Source organism: Bombina bombina, chromosome 2, assembly GCF_027579735.1.
Source record: "Bombina bombina isolate aBomBom1 chromosome 2, aBomBom1.pri, whole genome shotgun sequence".
Taxonomy (NCBI): domain Eukaryota; kingdom Metazoa; phylum Chordata; class Amphibia; order Anura; family Bombinatoridae; genus Bombina; species Bombina bombina.
Genome location: NC_069500.1, coordinates 1,015,254,814 through 1,015,274,905, shown reverse-complemented (window position 1 = coordinate 1,015,274,905; position 20,092 = coordinate 1,015,254,814). Strand labels below are relative to the sequence as shown.

Here is a 20,092-nt window from a genome sequence, read left to right as displayed (position 1 = left end):
TTACATATCCACTAATGTGAGCCCCTTACACCGCCGCCATCTACATTACATACCCCCTAATGTGAGCTCCTACCCCGCCGCCAGCTATATTAAAATTATTAACCCCTAATCTAATCCCCCTACCCCGCCGCCAGCTATATAAAATTATTAACCCCTAATCTAATCCCCCTACACCGCCGCCAGCTATATTAAAATTATTAACCCCTAATCTAATCCCCCTACCCCGCCGCCAGCTATATTAAATTATTAACCCCTAATCTAATCCCCCTACACCGCCGTCAGCTATATTAAAATTATTAACCCCTAATTTAATCCCCCTATACCGCCGCTAGCTATATTAAATACATTAACCCCTAATCTAATCCCCCTAAAGTAATCACCTCTATTACCAGCACTTAAAAGGGCCTTTTGCGTTACATTGTCCCAAATTAACAGCTCTATTGACAGCTCTTAAAAGGGCTTTTTGTGGGGCATTTCCCCAAAGTAATCAGCTCTTTTACCAGCTCTTAAAAGGGCCTTTTGCAGGGCATTGTCACAAAGTAATCAGCTCTTTTGCATCTAATCTAAATCCCCCTACACCGCCGCCACCTATAATAAATGTATTACCTCCTAATCTAATCCCCCTACACTGCCGCCACCTATATTAAATAGATTAACCCCTAATCTAATCCCTCTACACAGCCGCCACCTATATTAAATAGATTAACCCCTAATCTGATCCCCCTACATCGCCGCCAGCTATATTAACCCTAATTATATTAGGGTTAATATAGTTAATATCGTTATTAAATTATATATATATTAACTATATTAACCCTAATTATATTAGGGTTAATATAGTTAATATATCGTTATTATATTATATATATATATTAAGTATAATAGCCCTATCTAACTCTAACACCCTAACTAAATTCTTATTCAAATAAATCTAATTAATATTAATTAATATTATTAATTAAAATATTCCTATTTAAATCTAAATACTTACCTATAAAATAAACCCTAAGATAGCTACAATGTAATTAATAATTACATTGTAGCTATTTTAGGGTTTATATTTATTTTACAGGTAACTTGGTATTTATTTTAACTAGGTACAATAGCTATTAAATAGTTAATAACTATTTAATAGCTACCTAGTTAAAATAATTACCAATTTACCTGTAAAATAAATCCTAACCTAAGTTACAAATACACCTATACTATCAATAAATTAAATAAACTACAAATATCTAAACTAAACTACAATTAAATACACTACACTAAATTACAAAAAATAAAAAAAGATTTCAAGAAGCCCTTTTAAGGGTTGGTAAAAGAGCTGATTACTTTAGGGCAATGGCCCGCAAAAAGCCCTTTTAAGGGCTGGCAATAGAGCTGTTACTTTGGGGCAATGTCACGCAAAAGGCCCTTTTAAGGGCTGGTAATAGAGGTGATTACTTTAGGGGGATTAGATTAGGGGTTAATGTATTTAATATAGCGTCCGGCGGTGTAGGGGGATTAAATTAGGGGTTAATAATTTTAATATAGCTGGTGGCGGTGTAAGGGGCTCACATTAGGGGTTAATATATATAAAATAGGTAGCGGCGGTGTAGGGGGCTCACATTAGGGGGTAATATAGATAATGTAGGTGGCGGCGGGGTCCGGGAGCGGTGGTTTAGGGGTTAATAACTTTATTAGGTGCGGCGGGGTCCGGGAGCGGCGGTTTAGGGGTTAATACATTTATTATTATTAGGAGAGTGAGGGGGGATAGCGGATAGAGGGGTATACGTGTCGGGCTATGTTTAGGAGGTGTGTTAGACAGTACGGCCGATTTAATAACTTAGTCAGGTTTTTTATGCGGCGGCAGTTTCTAAAGTGCCGTAAGTCACTGGCGACTCCAGAAATTTGTACTTACGCAGATTTCTGGACATCGCTGGTTTGTGAGACTTACGGCACATTAGCCTCTGACAGCGCCGTATATAAGATAGCTCGAGTTGTGAGCTGAAACTACGGATGGCGCAGGTTTCCACGCTTGTGCCGAAACCTGCTCCGTATATCGGATCCAGCCCTAGGATTATAATTCTGCTGTATTGTTTCCCATGCAATAAAAAGGGGTGTAATCCTGTCAAAGATACATTTAAAAAGTCTTTAGCAATGGGCTGTCATCCTTTTTTGGATAGGTTTGAATGACTTTGAAATGAAAAAAAAAAGCCATTTGAAGAACATTATATAAAAATAATTAAATTGGATTGGGTGGCCAGTGTCTCTAATTATTTTTTAATAGGTAATAGACACTATTGTTGAACTAAAGGAAATTAGTAGTATCTGCTATATGTAAGGATGGGTTAGAACATATTTTTTAAAGGGACACTAAACCCAAATTTTTTCTTTAATGATTCAGATAGAGCATGCAATTTTAAGCAACTTTCTAATTTACTCCTTTTATAAATTTCTCTTCATTCTCTTGCCTTCTTTATTTAAAAAAGAAGGCATCTAAGCTAAGGAGCCAGCCATTTTTTGGTTCAGAACAATGGGCAGCACTTGTTTAATGGTGGGTGCATTTAGCCACCAATCAGCAAGAACAACCCAGGTTGTTAACCAAAAATGGTCCGGCTTCTAAACGTATATTATTGCTTTTCAAATAAAGTTAGCACGAGAATGAAGAAAAATTTATTATAGGAGTAAATTAGAAAGTTGCTTAAAATGGCATGCTCTTTCTGAATTATGAAAGAAAAAAAATTGGGTTCAGTGTCCCTTTAAGCTTGCTTGACTGTCAAAGCCGGATGCTATTACTTAGCACGAAGACTGTCTTGTTTGTGGAAAAGGAAAAATGTAACATGTTGATACCATTTTAGAAAACCAATGTAACCATCTTTATTTAATTTGTAATGCAACTGAAATTCAAAACAAGGGTGATCTGAAAGGGATTAATTGTGTAAAGAAATATTGTACCCAGGAGAGATATAATTATTGTATGCACATGCTGGCCACAAACAAGATAATGAATTCATTGTACAGTAAAATAACTAGGAAATAGAGGATTAAACCACAATGTGCCAGGAACAGAGTCTTCTGGGAATTTTGTTGTGTTAAAAGCAAACTCATGAAATCTATTTTTACACCTAGAACATTAACCACGACAGAATCAAATCTAAAAAAAATACAGTGAAATTAATATTCCATAAAAAATCTTATTGGTTATTTGTGAAGGAGTTTTTCATTTCACTAGCATTAGCTATATTCTTTATAAGAGAATGCAAACATCAAATTAAATACAAAAATGCCCTGCTTGTAAATCAAGGGATAGTTTTAGAACATAAAAAATATATTTAAGGTAGTACTGTGACAAAAATATATATAAATATAAAACTGGGTGACCTAGAGGAAAAAACACCTGGTGCTAACCCCCCCCCCCCCCTCAAATAATACCAAAAAAACAAAATGAAGAGAAAAAAATGAAGGGCTAATGGGTCTTACATAAAAAGATATAATATTTTGCAAGGGACTTATTGGAATAAGAAAAATAAGGAAAGTGTAGGATGAGAAATCTTCAGGGAATAAAACTTATTAACAGGATTAAAAAAAAAGGTTTATTTGTGGGTTGAAACACTTTACCACCAATCGTACCCCTAACTTATGTCAGTAATCCTGTTATCGGCCTGGAATACCAGGGTTGCCACTCTCAGTGGGACTCTCATCCTCCATTTTTTCCATCTTTTTTTCCCCTTAATCTTACGCAAACCAGTAGAGTCTGATTTTACATAATGAACTGTTTATAAGAACTTGCTGTCTGTTTTGGTTCTTGCATTGTAGTAAAATACCATGCTTTACTTCTTGCAAGCCAACACATAATACAAAAGTATATAAAGCAATGTTTCACATTGCGTTCCTCTTTCTACAGCCTTCTCTTGTCCTTATTTCAATCAAATGCTGACTTTATATGTGACGTTTTTGGAGACATTATTATTATGTTTATTGTTTATTTATAAAGCACCAAAATATTACGCAGCACTGTAACATATGGGGGCCTATTTACTATGGTGCGAGCGGACATGATCCGATATAGCGGATCATGTCCGCTGCACATTGATAAATGCAGACAGCATACGCTGTCGGCATTTATGATTGCACCAGCAGTTCTTGTGAACTGCTGATGCAATGCAGGCAGATTCTTCGCCAATCGGTGTCAATCAACCCATTCGTATTCGATTGGGTTGATTTCTGCCCGCAGCCTCAGAGCAGGTGGACAAGTTATGAAGCAGCGGTCTTTAGACCTTCAGGCTCACCGGAATCACGGGGCATCAAGCTCCATACGGAGCTTGATAAATTGACCACTAAGTATACAGTTATGGAGTACAATAAGCAAAAGTCATTTACATAAAACATAAGAGTAGAGGGTTCTGTCCTTGAGTTACTGTAAGCTGTAAACCATCATTGCATAAAATGATCAACAGGACAGGGGGACTCATGAGCTTAAATTCTAAAGGAAATACAAAGGGAAGTTGAGGAAGAAGGAAACACATGGCTAGATTACGAGTTTTGCTTTACGAGTAAAAAAGCATTGTTAAGGCTCATAACGCTGCTTTTTCACTAACGCTGCTATTACGAGTCTTGTAGGTACAGCTGTACCGCACACTTTTTTGACCATACCGCAAATTAACTTACGTAATTTTCGTAAAGTCTTTTTTCAATGGGACTTCCATAGCGACGGTATTACAAGCTTTTTTGGGGGGCCAAAAAGTGAGTGGTACAGCCTATCCCGCAAGATTCGTAATGCATTCTATAGTCAGTAGTTATGAGTTTTACGCTACAAAGTTGTAGCATATGAGATGTACTCATAACTAAAGTGCTAAAAAGTACACTAACACCCATAAACTACCAATTAACCCCTAAACCGAGGCCCTCCCACACTAAAAGAAACACTAAAAGAAAATTATTAACCCTTAATCTGCCGCTCCCGACATCGCCGCCACTATAATAAACATATTAATCCCTAAACCGCCGCGCTCCCGCCTAGCAAACACTAGTTAAATATTATTAACCCCTAATCTGCTGTCCCTAACATCGCCACCACCTACCTACATTTATTAACCCCTAATCTGCCGCTCCGGACATCGCCACCACTATAATAAACATATTTACCCCTAAACCGCCGCACTCCCGCCTCGCAAACACCAGTTAAATATTATTAGCCCCTAATCTGCTGTCCCTAACATCGCCGCAACCTACATTACAGTTGTTAACCCCTAATCTGCCGCCCCCAACGTCGCCGCCACTATACTACATTTATTAACCCCTAAACTTAAGTCTAACCCTAACCCTAACACCCCCTAACTTAAATATAATTAAAATAAATCAAAATAAAACCTACTATCATTACCTAAATTATTCCTATTTAAAATTAAATACTTACCTATAAAATAAACCCTAAGCTAGTTACAATATAACTGATAGTTACATTGTATCTAGCTTACGGTTTTTTATTTATTTTACAGGCAAGTTTGTATTTATTTTAACTAGGTAGAATAGTTACTAAATAGTTATTAACTATTTACTAACTACCTAGCTAAAATAAATACAAATTCACCTGTAAAATAAAACCTAACCTGTCTTACACTAACACCTAACCTTACACTACAATTAAATAAATTACCTAAATTAAATACAATGAATTAAATTAAAAACAAATACCTACATTAAAAAAAAAAAACAATCACTAAATTACACAAAATAAAAAACAAATTACAAGATATTTAAACTAATTACACCTAACAACCCCCCAACAGTAAAACCCACCACCCACACAACCAACCCCCCAAATAAAACCCTAACTAAAAAACCTAAGCTCCCCATTGCCCTGAAAAGGGCATTTGGATGGGCATTGCCCTTAAAAGGGCATTTAGTTCTATTACTGCCCAAACCCTAATCTAAAACTAAAACCCACCCAATAAACCCTTAAAAAAACCTAACACTAACCCCTGAAGATCCACTTACAGTTTTGAAGAGCCGACATCCATCCTCAACGAAGCCGGGAGAAGTCCTCAACGAAGCAGCAAGAAGTCCTCAACAAAGCTGAGAGAAGTTTTCATCCAAGCCAGCAGAAGTGGTCCTCCAGACGGGCAGAAGTCTTCATCCAGATGGCATCTTCTATCTTCATCCATCCGGCGTGGAGCGGATCCATCTTCAAGACATCCGGCGCAGAGTCTCCTCTTCTTACGACGACTCCCAATGAATGAAGGTTCCTTTAAGTGACGTCATCCAAGATGGCGTCCCTTAGATTCCGATTGGCTGATAGAATTCTATCAGACAATCGGAATTAAGGTTGAAAAAATCCTTTTGGCTGATGCAATCAGCCAATAGGATTGAGCTTGCATTCTATTGGCTGTTCCAATCAGCCAATAGAATGCAAGCTCAATACTATTGGCTGATTGGATCAGCGAATAGGACAGAAGTTCAATCCTATTGGCTGATTGCATTAGCCAATAGGATTTTTTCAACCTTTATTCCTATTGGCTGATAGAATTCTATCAGCCATTCAGAATCTAAGGGACGTCACTTAAAGGAACCTTCATTCGTCAGGAGTTGTCGTAAGAAGAGGATGCTCCATGCCAGATGTTTTGAAGATGAACCCGCTCCGCGCCAGATGGATGAAGATAGAAGATGCCATCTGGATGAAGACTTCTGCCCGCCTGGAGGACCACTTCTGCCAGCTTGGATGAAGACTTCTCCCGGCTTCATTGAGGACTTCTTGCCGCTTCATTGAGGACTTCTCCCAGCTTCGTTGAGGATGGATGTCGGCTCTTCAAAACTGTAAGTGGATCTTCAGGGGTTAGTGTTAGGTTTTTTTAAGGGTTTATTGGGTGGGTTTTAGTTTTAGGTTAGGGTTTGGGCAGCAATACAGCTAAATGCCCTTTTAAGGGCAATGCCCATCCAAATGCCCTTTTCAAGGCAATGGGGAGCTTAGGTTTTTTTAGTTAGGGTTTTATTTGGGGGTTTGGTTGTGTGAGTGTGTAACCCTAAAAAAAACACTTTTATAAAGAGAATGAAAGTAGAGAGATCAGTGGAACCCCTGTTAACACTATAGCCGGTAATGCAGTCAGCAGCATGAGCTTTCAAGATGTCTGTACATACAAAGATCTAGAGCAGCTGCTAATGGAAGGAGAAAGTCACGTAGAAGATGAGAACCAATTAAATAAAAACAAAAATGATGGCTATAAATGTAGATCCAGTTTTTATCCCCTACAATCTAGGGGTAAACAACTGGAGCTATTTCAGAAGAGAGTGGTTGAGGACTTGACTACGCTAAATGAATTTAAAACACATACTACTAATAACCTTACTAAAGGAGAAAGAGATGCCCTGAGAGCCCTTGAACAAAATGAGAACATTGTTATCAAAAGAGCCGATAAAGGCAGCAGTGTAGTTGTCTGTGACAAAACGTGGTACATAGGAGAAGCTAAGAGGCAATTGGAAGACACTAATGTCTACAAGAAGGTCTCCTTTAATCCACGTTTTGATTTTCAAAGACAACTACTTAAACTTCTCAATGAAGGTAGAAGATATGGCTTCATTGACAAGTCAACTTTTGATTATCTGTATATAGAACACCCAAGAACAGCTGTGTTTTATCATTTACCTAAGACACATAAAGGATTAAAGGATATAAAGGGAAGACCGATTGTGTCCAGTAAGGGTTCCTTATTGGAACACCTATCAGAATGGGTGGATGATATACTACAGCCTTATGTTCTTGGATTGAGCAGCTATACAAGAGATACCACTCACGTCCTAAATATCTTTGGAGAGCATAGATGGTACAAAAAATATAGTTGGTTGACAATAGATGCCATCTCATTATATTCATCCATTCCACATACTATAGGCCTGCGGGCTGTACAGTACTACCTGGATAGGGACACCAAAATGAATGTTGACTTTAAACTATATGTGCTGAAGGTAATAGAGTTCCTTCTTCAGCACAATAGCTTTCTCTTTGAAAATGATTACTATGTGCAACAACAAGGGACGGCTATGGGGGCGCGTTTTGCGCTCTCATATGCGAACCTGGTAATGGGATGGCTTGAGGAAACATATATTTACAGTGATAATAACCCCTTTAACAAACATATAATTCAATATAAGAGATTCATCGATGATCTTATATTGATATGGGAAGGTGACGAGAATGAAGCAGATAGGTTTTTGAACTACCTTAACACTAACTTTATGGGTTTGAAATTTAACAAAGAGTGGAATAGAGAGCAAATTAACTTTTTGGATATTGTATTAAAGGGAGAAACTGTTAACAGCTGTGTAAATACCACCCTATATCGAAAACCGATTGCTGGTAACGCTTTGTTATACGCTACCAGTAGTCACCCCAGACATGTATTCAAAGGTATCATTAAAGGTCAGATGATGCGAGCAAAAAGAAATTGCTCTAGGGAAATAGATTATGTAAAGGAAAGTGAAAATCTAGTTGAGCGCCTGACAGAAAGAGGTTACCAGAAAAATGAAGTCCTGAGAATTAAAAAAGAGGTTGATAACTATAAGAGAAATGATTTATTACAAACTAAAAAAGTACAGAATGTTGACACAAGACCCATATTCATCACTAAATACATGGCCGTCTTTAATATTGACTGGACCCTGGGCAAAAATTTTCTTGGGCCCCCCCCCCATACAATTTCGCTCCCTACCCCAACATTCCAAAAAACAACTAAATCATTTTTTTTTTAATTATTAGCCCAGCAGTGGATTATCCACTGCTGAGCTAATCATTTAAAAAAATGAAATAAATTGCAATATGTGAAACAGGACCTAAGCAGTACTAATAAGTAAATAAATATATAAATTCCTCCACTGTGGATTCATTTAATATTGTTTTGAATGTGATTCTGGTGTGAGGTTAGCTGGTTAAAGAGATTTAGGACAGCCAACAGGAGCAAAGCAAGGTATAGACTGAGGAGGAAGCATGGAGGTGCAGTATAAATTTACTGACTGGAACAGCAGAACTACTATTGGAAGCTGTAAAATCTGAGACAGAGAGAAAACAAAAACTATAAAAATAAACCTTACATTAATGTGTGAAGTATCAGCATGACACTATACATCAGCCACAGCAGCACATGTCACTTATTTGCTAGGAACAAGTTCCCTCTCACCCTGCACTAGACAATGCTGCATGGGGAGGGGTGTGTTTGCACTCACTTATTCTTCCCACTGACACCTTTCTACAAAGCACTGTTCCCCTAACAAACTTCATTTAGTTGATCTTAGGGCCACAGCAGAAAGAGCAGGGCTAAGGGGATCAGAAGACTGGATGCTGTCTGTCCAAGGCTGCATGGATACAGTGTGAGATGAGTCACACAGCCTCAAGACTGAAGAGAGCAGTGTATGCAGCTGTACAGATGCTCAAATCCTCACATGCTTGCCGCTCCAGCTTTCTGCTGCATGCGCCTACAGTCAGCCCTACCCAGAAACAATCCCTACCATCAGAGCAGTTACCTGGTAACAGTGGTAACCCCAGTAGGACCTTTTATGATGCAGTGGGAATGGATGGATGCCGAGTTATGACTTTGCATTCAGTGCTGCACAGTGCACATCTAAAACAGCACATGGCAATAGCTTGGCATGTCACATGACACCGGCACGGTCTGGCACAGTTTTTAAAAATAAAAAATATAAGCAGAGTACTTTTGACTGTGACAGTATTAGGACTGAATGTGTGTGTTCCCCATGTCACATCAGCAGTCTGGCATGAACCATTTTTTTTTTTTAGGACTCTTGGGCCCCTCAATAGAAACTGGGCCCTGGGCAGCTGCCCCTTTTGCCCTGTGTTAAAGACGGCCCTGACTAAATATTCTAACCAATATAATGATATTTGTGGTATTATAAAAAAATATCTTCCCATCTTGTATGGAGATGAAATATTGAAAGATATAAGTGATGGTTGCAAATTCGTTTACTCTAAGAATAGTACATTGGCAAATGTGCTATAACCCAGTATGCTTAAAACTAAGAGGAATAGAGATGATAGCTCATGGTTAAAACATAGTGGCAGCTTTAAATGCAGCAGTAGTCGCTGTAAAGCATGTGAGTACCACAATGTAACAAGTACCTTTACATCACATGTAACAGGAGAGAGCTTTAATGTACAGGGATGTGTCAACTGCAGTTCTTGCTATGTAATTTACTTAGCTGAATGCACACTTTGTAAAGGTCAATACGTGGGTCTCACAACATGTGATGTGAGAACACGTATAAGGGAACATCTAGGAGATATCAGAAATAAGGTACCGTGCTCAGAATTGAGTAGACACTTTATTTTTGAGCATAACCAATCTGTTAAATCCTTTAGCTGGAACATCATAGAAGCTGTTAAAACCCCAAATAGAGGAGGAGACAGATCTTAAATTTTAGGTAGACAAGAGGTCTATTGAATATTTAAATTGAAGACACAGGTCCCTATGGGGTATAACTCTGAATATGACCTTGTAAATTTTTGGGAGTAATAAAGTCATTAGAAACTATATTTAGGTATTCATTTAGACAAAATGTATTTGCTGTTTAACTATATATATTTTGTATTAAGAGTTTCAGGATAGGTTTATAAGGATTAAATAATCTTTTCTATATATTTAAGAGAGAGTATTGCTTAAAATACATTATACAGTATGCATATATTCTACACCTAAATCCTGATTCCTTTATTATTATTATATATTTCAATATATTGGATACTGTCTATAATGATATTTTGTACCAATCTCTAGGTCTCTATGCTCTGTACACACAAGTGGGGGAAAAAATATGTTTATTTAATTGTCCACACATAAGAATGTTTTTCAGAATATTTTGTTTATAAATTCTTTTTAGCTCTGAGTATAGAAATACTTTTTGTCCAATTTAGAATTTAAAATGTATAAGCTTTTTTCTGAATTATTTCAGTATTTAAATTACAAATGATTTCCCAGTGTATGTGATAGCTTTTTGACATATCAGCCTTACTCACATTTCAGCTGTCAGCATGTAAGTAGTTAAGTCTGGCAGGTAGAATTAATTAACTAATTAACTATAGATCTATATAACAACTAAGTTTGTGGTAATAGGATATGGTCTATGAATACAGCAACAGCTAGCCGAAACGCGTTAGACCTTTTTCCATCACTCTTTTAATGTTTTTTTGTATTCTACGCCTGTTTTAATGGATTAATAAAGTACCCGTTTTTTAAGCTTACCATTTTTGGACCGCTTCCTTTTTTTCTATTTTAGTTTAGTTTAGGCTAGGGTCTTTTTTTATTTTGGTGGGGGGGGCTTTTTTATTTTGATAGGGCTATTAGATTAGATGTAATTAGTTTAAATATCTTGTCATTTGTTTTTTACTTTGTGTAATTTAGTGGGGTTTTTTGTAATTTAGGTATTTGTATTAAAATTTAGTTAATTGTATTTAATTTAGGTAATTTATTTAATTGTAGTGTAAGGTTAGGTGTTAGTGTAAGACATTTTACAGGTAAATTTGTATTTGTTTTAGCTAGGTAGTTAGTAATAGTAAATAGTTAATAACTATTTAGTAACTATTCTACCTAGTTAAAATAAATACAAACTTGCCTGTGAAATAAAAATAAAACCTAAGCTAGATACAATGTAACTATTAGTTATATTGTAACTAGCTTAGGGTTTATTTTATAGGTAAGTATTTAGTTATTTAGTTAAATATGAATGATTTAGTTATTAATAGTAGGTTTTATTTAGATTTATTTTAATTATATTTAAGTTAGTGGGTGTTAGGGTTAGGGTTAGACAGGTTTAGGGGTTAATAACTTTAGTATAGTGGCGGCGACGTTGGGGGCGGAAGATTAGGGGTTAATAAATGTAGGTAGGTGACGGCGATGTAAGGGGCAGCAGATTAGGGGTTAATAATTTTTAAATAGTGTTTGAGATGCGGGAGTGCAGTGGTTTAGAGGTTTATATGTTTATTATAGTGGCGGCGATGTCCGGAGCAGCAGATTAGGGGTTAATAAGTATAATGTAGGTGTCGGCGATGTCGGGGGCGGCAGATTAGGGGTTAATAAGTGTAAGATTAGGGGTATTTAGACTCAGGGTTCATGTTAGGGTGTTAGGTGTAAACATAAATTTAGTTTCCCCATAGGAATCAATGGGGCTGTGTTACGGAGCTTTACGCTGCTTTATTGCAGGTGTTAGACTTTTTTCAGCCGGCTCTCCCCATTGATGTCTATGAGAAAATCGTGAACAAGCACGTACAACCAGCTCACCGCTGACTTAAGCAGCGCTGGTATTGGAGTGCGGTATGGAGCACAAGTTTGCTCTACGCTCACTTCTTGTCTTTTAACGCCGGGTTTAGGAAAACCTGTAATACCAGCGCTGTAGGTAAGTGAGCGGTGACAATAACGTGCAAGTTAGCACCGCACCCCTCATAATGCAAAACTCGTAATCTAGCCGATAAGTAGCAGAGACATATTAATGTAAGTTATGCAAATCCATGAACAGATATGTTTTTAAGGAACAATTGACGTTTTTGAGATTAGAGGAAATTTTGACTGAACGAGGCAAGGAGTTCCATATGATAGGTGCAGTTCTAGAAAAGTCTTGCAGGCGAGAGTGTAATTAAGTTATTAAAGAGATGAGGAAAGAAGTAGGTCTTGAGCAGAGTAGAGGGGGTGAGTTGATGAGTATTTGCAGGCAAGGGCAGAAATATAAGGGGTGAGTTGATGAGGACTTTAATTTTTTTTTAGAGGCTAAGGGAAGCCAGTGGAGGTGTTGGCAAAGAGGTGCAGCAGATGTGGAGCAATGCTTAAGAAAAATGTGCCTGGCAAAAGCATTCATGATGGATTGCAGGGGACAGGTGGTCACTTGGGATACTGAAGAAGACAGAATTGCAATAGTCAATGTGGGAAATGATAAGGGAGTGGATATGAATCTTAATTGTGTCTTGAGTGAGGAAGTGACAAATTTTAGAGATTTTTTTTAAGGTTAAAGCGGCAGAAATCAGCTAAGTACTTTATGTGGGGGGCAAAAGAAAGTTTCTAAGACAAGTGTGGCACCAAGGAAGCAGGCCTGAGGGGTGGAGTTGATGACAGAGTTATCCACAGTGAGTGAATTTCAGGGAATGGGGAGATTGGTAGAGTGAGGAAATAGAAGTTCAGTTTTAGAGATTTTTAGCTTTAGGTAGTGATCAAGAAGCCATCCAGAAGGAGATATTAGCTAGACAGCTAGCTGGTGACACGAGTCAGCAGGGAAGAGGAGATATCTGGTGTGGAAAGGTATATTTGTGTGTCAGAGGACTTTAATAAAGAGCCTATAGATTGTGTAGACTGAGAAAAGAAGGGGACCTAGAACTGAGCCTTGAGGCATCCCAATAGAGAAGGATAGAAGGAAGGAGGAACAGCCAGACAAGGATACACTGAAGGTGTGATTTGAAAGGTGCTAAGAAAGCCACAGTAGTGCTGTGTCACGAATACCAATGGATTGAAGGTTTTAGATCAGCAATCGATGGTCAACAGTGTAAAAGGCTGCAGAGAGGTATAATGGATTAGCATGGAGTAATGACCTTTAGACTTGGCAGTAAGCAGGTCGACAATGCGATGGCAGTTTTCGTATAGTGTAGTGGGGCAAAAGCCAGATTGCAGAGGGTTAAGAAGATGGTTAGATAACCATCTTCTTAACCCTCTGCGATCTGGCTTTTGCCCCACTACACTATACGAAAAACTAATCTGCTCAAGACAAGAAATTTAGAGGCAAGGGAAAGAAGAGGGATTGGGTGATAGTTGCAAGTGGATTCTGGATCGAGTGATGTTATTTTAAGAATAGGAGTAATTAGAGCATGTTTAAGGGATGATGAGAATGTACGAGTTTTAAGGGAGAGGTTGAATATGTGTGTGAGGATGGGTGTGAGTAAGGGAAACCGAAGTTAGCTGCCATTTTGCAGTGCGGGTGCATTTTTGCAAGTAGTGTGTCAGATGTGTGGACCATGGTTAAAGGTGTTTTTGTTGGGTGTGACCTATAGAAGGAGGGGCTATTTTGTCAAGGGTAAACTTCAGAATGGAATTATACAGAGAGATAGACTCCTCAGGACAAGAAGGGAGGAGATTGCATGGAAAAGGGGGTTTAGAGTGTTAGAGAGTAGTTCTGCTTTTGTGGTGTGTAAATTTCTATGGAGTCTATTTAAAGGGTTAGAAGACATATACATCTTATCAAGAGCATGTTAAATACAAATGCATATATTTAATAAATACAATTTTTTCCCTTAGCAACAAATATAAAATAATTTTGTTTTTACTGTTAAACAGAATGGAATTGAAGAAAATAGTGCTAAGCACACCCAAAGCTTGCTATGCACTCCAATCAAGAACGGGAAGAAGAATAAAGTGATAGGTATGTGGCTCTTGTCTTTATATTTGAAATGAACATGTGTTACCTTTACTACATGTAATAAAAATAAAAGTATATATAGACTTTAACTCCATTGGTGCTGATGATGCACAAAAATCTAAAAAGGACCAAAATTTCCTGTGGCAAGACTAACGAGAACCAGAAAATATAGTGCAGAGGATAACCTACTTACATTCTTGATTTTGCTGCTCGCTAGTCTAATGTCATTTGTCCTGCCACCAAGTAGAAAAATAAGCAATTTCAGAATCAACTAGGCCTAAGGGCCCAATTATCTAAAGCTCTCTGGTCAGGTGAGATGATCTAAAAAGTCTTATCAGTACATAGGGGTGGATTTTTCAAGCTGCGGCGGAAAGGGGAGCAAATACCTTCCCCTGTCTGCTGCAGCTCACTGTAATTCAGCTTTGCACACAAGCGCTATTTTGTGCTCAAGTGCAATTACGCGCGGGCAGGAGCTGTCAATCTCCTCGGTCGGACGAGACTGGGGAAATTGAAATTCGCTGCCTAAGAGGTGGCAATAGGTTAGGAAAGCAGCGGTCTGATGACCACTGCTTGTTAAATATGGACTGCAGGTTCTCTTGTGAGAACCTCCAGTCGTAAGGGGTGCGAAGGCTGCTGAAGGCTTTGATAAATCGACCCCTTAGAGGTCCATCAAAGAATTTTAGAAAGGTACATTTTAGCTTGAGAGCTGGGTGCAAAAGAGAGACACCTACATTACAATATAAAATCTAACGTCTAAATAAACTTGATGATTTCTGTCTATGCTGGCAAGTTTTTTGATCCTTGTGCATTAAATCTGTCAATCACTATGGTTCGGGTGCATACATTACATAGGCATTCTAATCAGTCGCAAACTACAGCTGAGTTATAAAATGATTTGGTCTTAAAATGAAGGTTCAGCATGTCTTCATTTCCCATTCCCTGTACCATTAAAAATATTCTACAATATGTATTTTTCTTATTTACCAATTAAACCAGATGTGCAGATTATACTTAATTTAATAGGATTAAAAAAATCATCAGCATAGATTGATATATCTATTTTAAAGTATTTATCATTAACAAATATAAATAAATAGTACCATGAATTGTAACTGTTACTCCAATTGTAACTATGCAGTATAGCTTTCCAAAACAATTTAAATTATTTTTTGAGCATACAATATATTGCATACATTGGTCTGTGTTCTTGTATTTAAGCAACAGTATGCAATTATATAATATTGCTATTGTGAGATAGCCTAGAATAGTGTTTCTCAATTGCAGTCTTCAATAAATCTTAAAGGGCCACTAAACCCAAAATCTTTCTTTCATGATTCATATAGAGAATACAAATTTAAACAACATTACAATTTACTTCTATAATTTATTTTGCTTCATTTTTTAGATATCCTTAGTTGAAGAAAAAGCAATGCACATGGCTGAGCTAATCACACAAGGCTTATATGTGCAGCAACCAATCAATAGCTACTGAGCATATTACATATGCTTTTCAGCAAAGAATATCAAGAGAATAAAACAAATTAGATAATAGAAGTAAATTAGAAAGATGTTTAAAATTGCATTCTCTCTCTAAATCATGAAAGAAAAAAATGTGGGTTTCATGTCCCTTTAACATGACAGATTTTCCTTATATGTTAACTAGAGAGAAGATTAATAACCATGGTTACTGATCAGCTGATTATTTCACCTGTGCTCTGGTAAAGAAATCAAGAAATCCTGGAATGTTAAAGGGACAGTCTACTCAAGAATTGTTATTGTTTAAAAAGATAGATAATCACTTTATTACTCATTCCCCAGTTTTGCATAACCAGCACTGTTATATTAATATACTGTTTACCTCTGTGATTACCTTGCATCTAAGTCTTTGCAGACTGCCCCCTTATTTCAGTTCTTTTGACAGACTTGCATTTAGCCAATCAGTGCCCTCTCATTTGTAACTTCACTGGCGTGGTCACAAAGTTATCTGTATGGCACACATGAACTTACGCCCTCTAGCTGTGAAAAACTGCCAAATGCATTGAAATAAGGGGCGGCCTTCAAGGTTTTAGAAATTAGCATATGAGCCTACCTAGGTGTAGCTTTCAACAAAGAATACCAAAAGAACAAAGCAAATTTGATGATAAAAGTGAATTGGAAAGTTGTTTAAAATTGCATTCCCTGATTGCATGCCTTGGTTCCGGTGGAGGAGGAGCAAGGTTGTGTAGCTGAGCTCCCTGCTCCAGTCCTACGGCTGCTGACGGTTCTCTTTGCGCCATACCCTAATCAATGGGGTAGCTACTGGGACAGCTTGAGGCATCGCTTCTGGAACCAGGACAGCGTAAAACTACACCTCGCTGTTATAGCAAATAAGCCAAGCCAGAGGGGAAGAAGGGAAGTGAAACCCCCAAACCAAAGAATCTTTTTCTGAAAATCATAATTGATACAGTTAACCCATAAAGCCCCTGAACCAGGATATAATCTATTGGGCAACTACCGCTTCTCTGCTGGCTACAGAAAGTGAGCGGAGAACAAGATAGAAGATCCCTCTGAAACCCTGAAGATTCTACTGCTCCCCCCCCCCCGGCAGAGACAGGCTTTTATGTATAAGCCCCACTAAAACTCGGCTGTCATCGCAGACCCTACTGGCACTTGACGAACTTTACCTTCCACTGCCATCCGTGGCTTGCGGGAGTCTGACCGGGTCCACACCTGCTCAGTGCACGCTGCTCTTCCCCCTTCCCTGCCACTGCGGGGTGAACAGGGGGTGATTGGATCTTTTTTCCCTGAGCGGACTGAGGCTGTGTTGTTTTTCGTGGCGGCGTCTCCCTGGGTGAACTGTCCAGGCTCAGCTGCTGTTTTTCCTAACCCCACCCCTCTCCCACCGGTGCTGCGTGTGAGGGGTAGGAGACAGAGTCGCCCTAGCAGAGGGGTGTGAGCTGAGGAAGTGCCCCTTGTACGAAAGAGGTCTGCTGTGTTGCCTCTCTCCCTCCTCTCCCACCGGTGCTGCGTGAGGGAGAGATTGTTAAGGATTGTGACGGAGGCCCTGAAGCGTGAGGTCAAGTCAGAGGAAAGTCGGCTTCATCTTGAAATACTGTACATTGCACCTTTAAGAGGTCCTAACACTCTGGTTAATCAACCTGCGACAGGCAGCAGGCGAGGAGAGTTGAGTCAATTCTGTGTCCTTAGACTCAGCACCGCATAAATTAAAACAAACCTATAACTTAAAACAGGCGAGTGGGCAAAGAGGGGGAGCAGTGGGAGCTATTACTCTAGAAGAAGGACAACATAGCTGGGGGAACAAAAAGGGAAGAGGGAAAAGAAAAAGAGAAAAAGGAGGAAGAAGGGAGAAGAAGCAAAAGAATAAAAACAGCCCCTGTATAAGGAAACCAAGTTTAAAAGAACCCGGCTGTGGGAAGAAGTGTCCTCACCAGTATATGAAGTTGCTGCAAAGGGAACCAGGGAGGAAGAGAAGGGGAAGAGAACAAAAAAAAATAGTGCATAGCAAATACTGAAGTGAACTCTAAAGAAAATAAAGGACTGATGATACAAGTATCCTATCACAATGATCAAAGGATACTCTCTGCTACATTGTATGCTGTAGGAATCTGAAAATGTTTTGATACTCAGTTACATTTATTTTTCAAGAAAATGTGTTCACTAGATGTTTAGTTTTAAAGGTCAGAGAGCACTGAGATGCACAGAGAATGTATTATTCTACAAATGTCTAATTATGTTATAGAAAAGGAAAAAAAAATCTAAGAGGCTTAGAATAATTTATTGTCACTAATCTCCTATGTGCTAAGCTATAATTCTTTCAGCTCCTACTGCTTTCAATAAGAATTGTATGTACAGCTTTTTCCTTTGCCTCCTGTTTTTTCTTGTGTTTACCCTCTTATCGCTGGGTGGCTTCCCTCCATCACGCGAGAATAGAAGAGTTGATACCATTAAACATAAGTGAATATTTTAAGTTAAACTGTGGGAATTAGAAATAGAGGGTCTAGATATAAATTGATATAAGGAAGGGTAGTAAGAGAGAGAGGAGAGGCTGAAGGAAGGGAGGAAGGGGGAAGAAAAGGGGAGTTGAGGGGAAAGGGAAATAGAAAAAAAAAAAACACTGGAAAAGTAACATTCGCTGTTTTAGTTCCCCTATTTACCATTGTCTTAATAAACTGTGGGTTTCCTCTACCTAAGGGAATAAAAAAGACGCAGCAAGTTTCTATACTCAGGACATTACCGAGAGGTTGGCTTAAGCAGTTTAAAACCAGACTATACACTGTACTCTTCCTTTTTAAGGTCTTAATAAGACCAATAACTGCTAAAGGGTAATATTGAAGCATATAGTCAGATCCTATTGAAGAGAAAAAAATAAAGAAAAAAAGAGAAAAGGGGAGGGACAAGGAAGATGAGGGAGGGGGAAAAGAGAGAAGGAAGGAAGAGAAGTAAATAACTGCACATACAAAGTGTAACTATAACTCAGTTTCACTCTTCTTAGGACTGTATGTGAAGCGAAGGTGCTTCTAACACAACCTACTAGAGAATCCCAAATCATCAGAAATAGGAGCGATACTACGCCACTTAAATAAAATTCAGAATCTAATAAATCGTACCCCTTTCTCTATGGTTTTTGAGTCACTAAATTAGCTAATATACCACTTTAAGTGGTAAATACTGGTTTCGTAATAAATAGATTAGAAGGAGCAATGAATACAAGACCCAAGAGACTGGGCAAAACAAATTCACGCTGTCTCCCCCCACGGCTGTAAAGGAGAACATAATCACAAAGCCACATATAATTCACTAAACACAACACGCCTGTAATTTTTTCTTCTTTTGTTTTTTTTTTCCCACTCACCTATACTCACACCAACTAACAGGGTGGATATCACCCCTTCATATTTCACGCTTCGGCCTTTACACTCTGGTGACTATAGTCATACATGGACAAATATTTGCACACTCACCCTAAAACATCTCCTTTAGCCATGACGGGGAGACAAAGAGACAAAAAAAATAAAACCACTCCTGAAACTCAGATAGAGACACAAACATCTGTGATAAACCCTCCATCTATGATGGAACCCCTAGATATTCAAACACTAGTCAACAGCATATCGTTAGCCTTAACTCCTAAATTTTACCTTTTGAAGGATGAAATAAAACAAGATATTGCATCTTTGTCCAACGAAGTAAAACAGTTTGTGCACAGAATATCTGAGGCAGAACAAAGGATTTCAGATCTTGAGGATCTGACCATGTCTTATAAATCTCTTCTTGAATCTACAAATAATTCACTTATAAAGATGCAGAGTAAAATTGAAGATCTAGAGGACAGGTCAAGAAGAAATAATTTAAGGGTCATTGGGGTTCCAGAGGGAAAACAATTTGAAGATCTAGAAAAACTGCTGTCAACTACCTTACCCCGGTTACTCCAGATCCCTGAAACCCACCCTCAGATAATTATTGAAAGGGCTCACAGAATAGGATCACTTAATATGAGTATAGTAAATACAAGACCTAGGCCAATAATCGCAAAAATCTTAAATTTTCAACATAAAATTACACTGCTTCAATCATATCGCAAACACCAACCTATTTTTTTAGATGGTGTTAAAATCCTCCCGTTTCAGGACTATTCATCAGAAACAGCCACAAAGAGAAGGGAGCTTACCCCATACTGTACAAAATTCATAAAACAAGGGGTAAGGGCTACTTTACT

At 38.2% G+C, this 20,092-nt stretch overlaps 1 protein-coding gene across 1 annotated transcript in view; it reads left to right on the top strand.

The window, feature by feature from the left end:
* PDE5A (phosphodiesterase 5A) overlaps positions 1-20,092 on the top strand; it is a 530,049-nt gene that overhangs the window by 324,173 nt on the left and 185,784 nt on the right. The window contains exon 9 of the mRNA XM_053703601.1: positions 14,295-14,379. Coding sequence (XP_053559576.1) covers positions 14,295-14,379 — 85 coding nt within the window. The remainder of the gene's footprint in view (positions 1-14,294; positions 14,380-20,092) is intronic.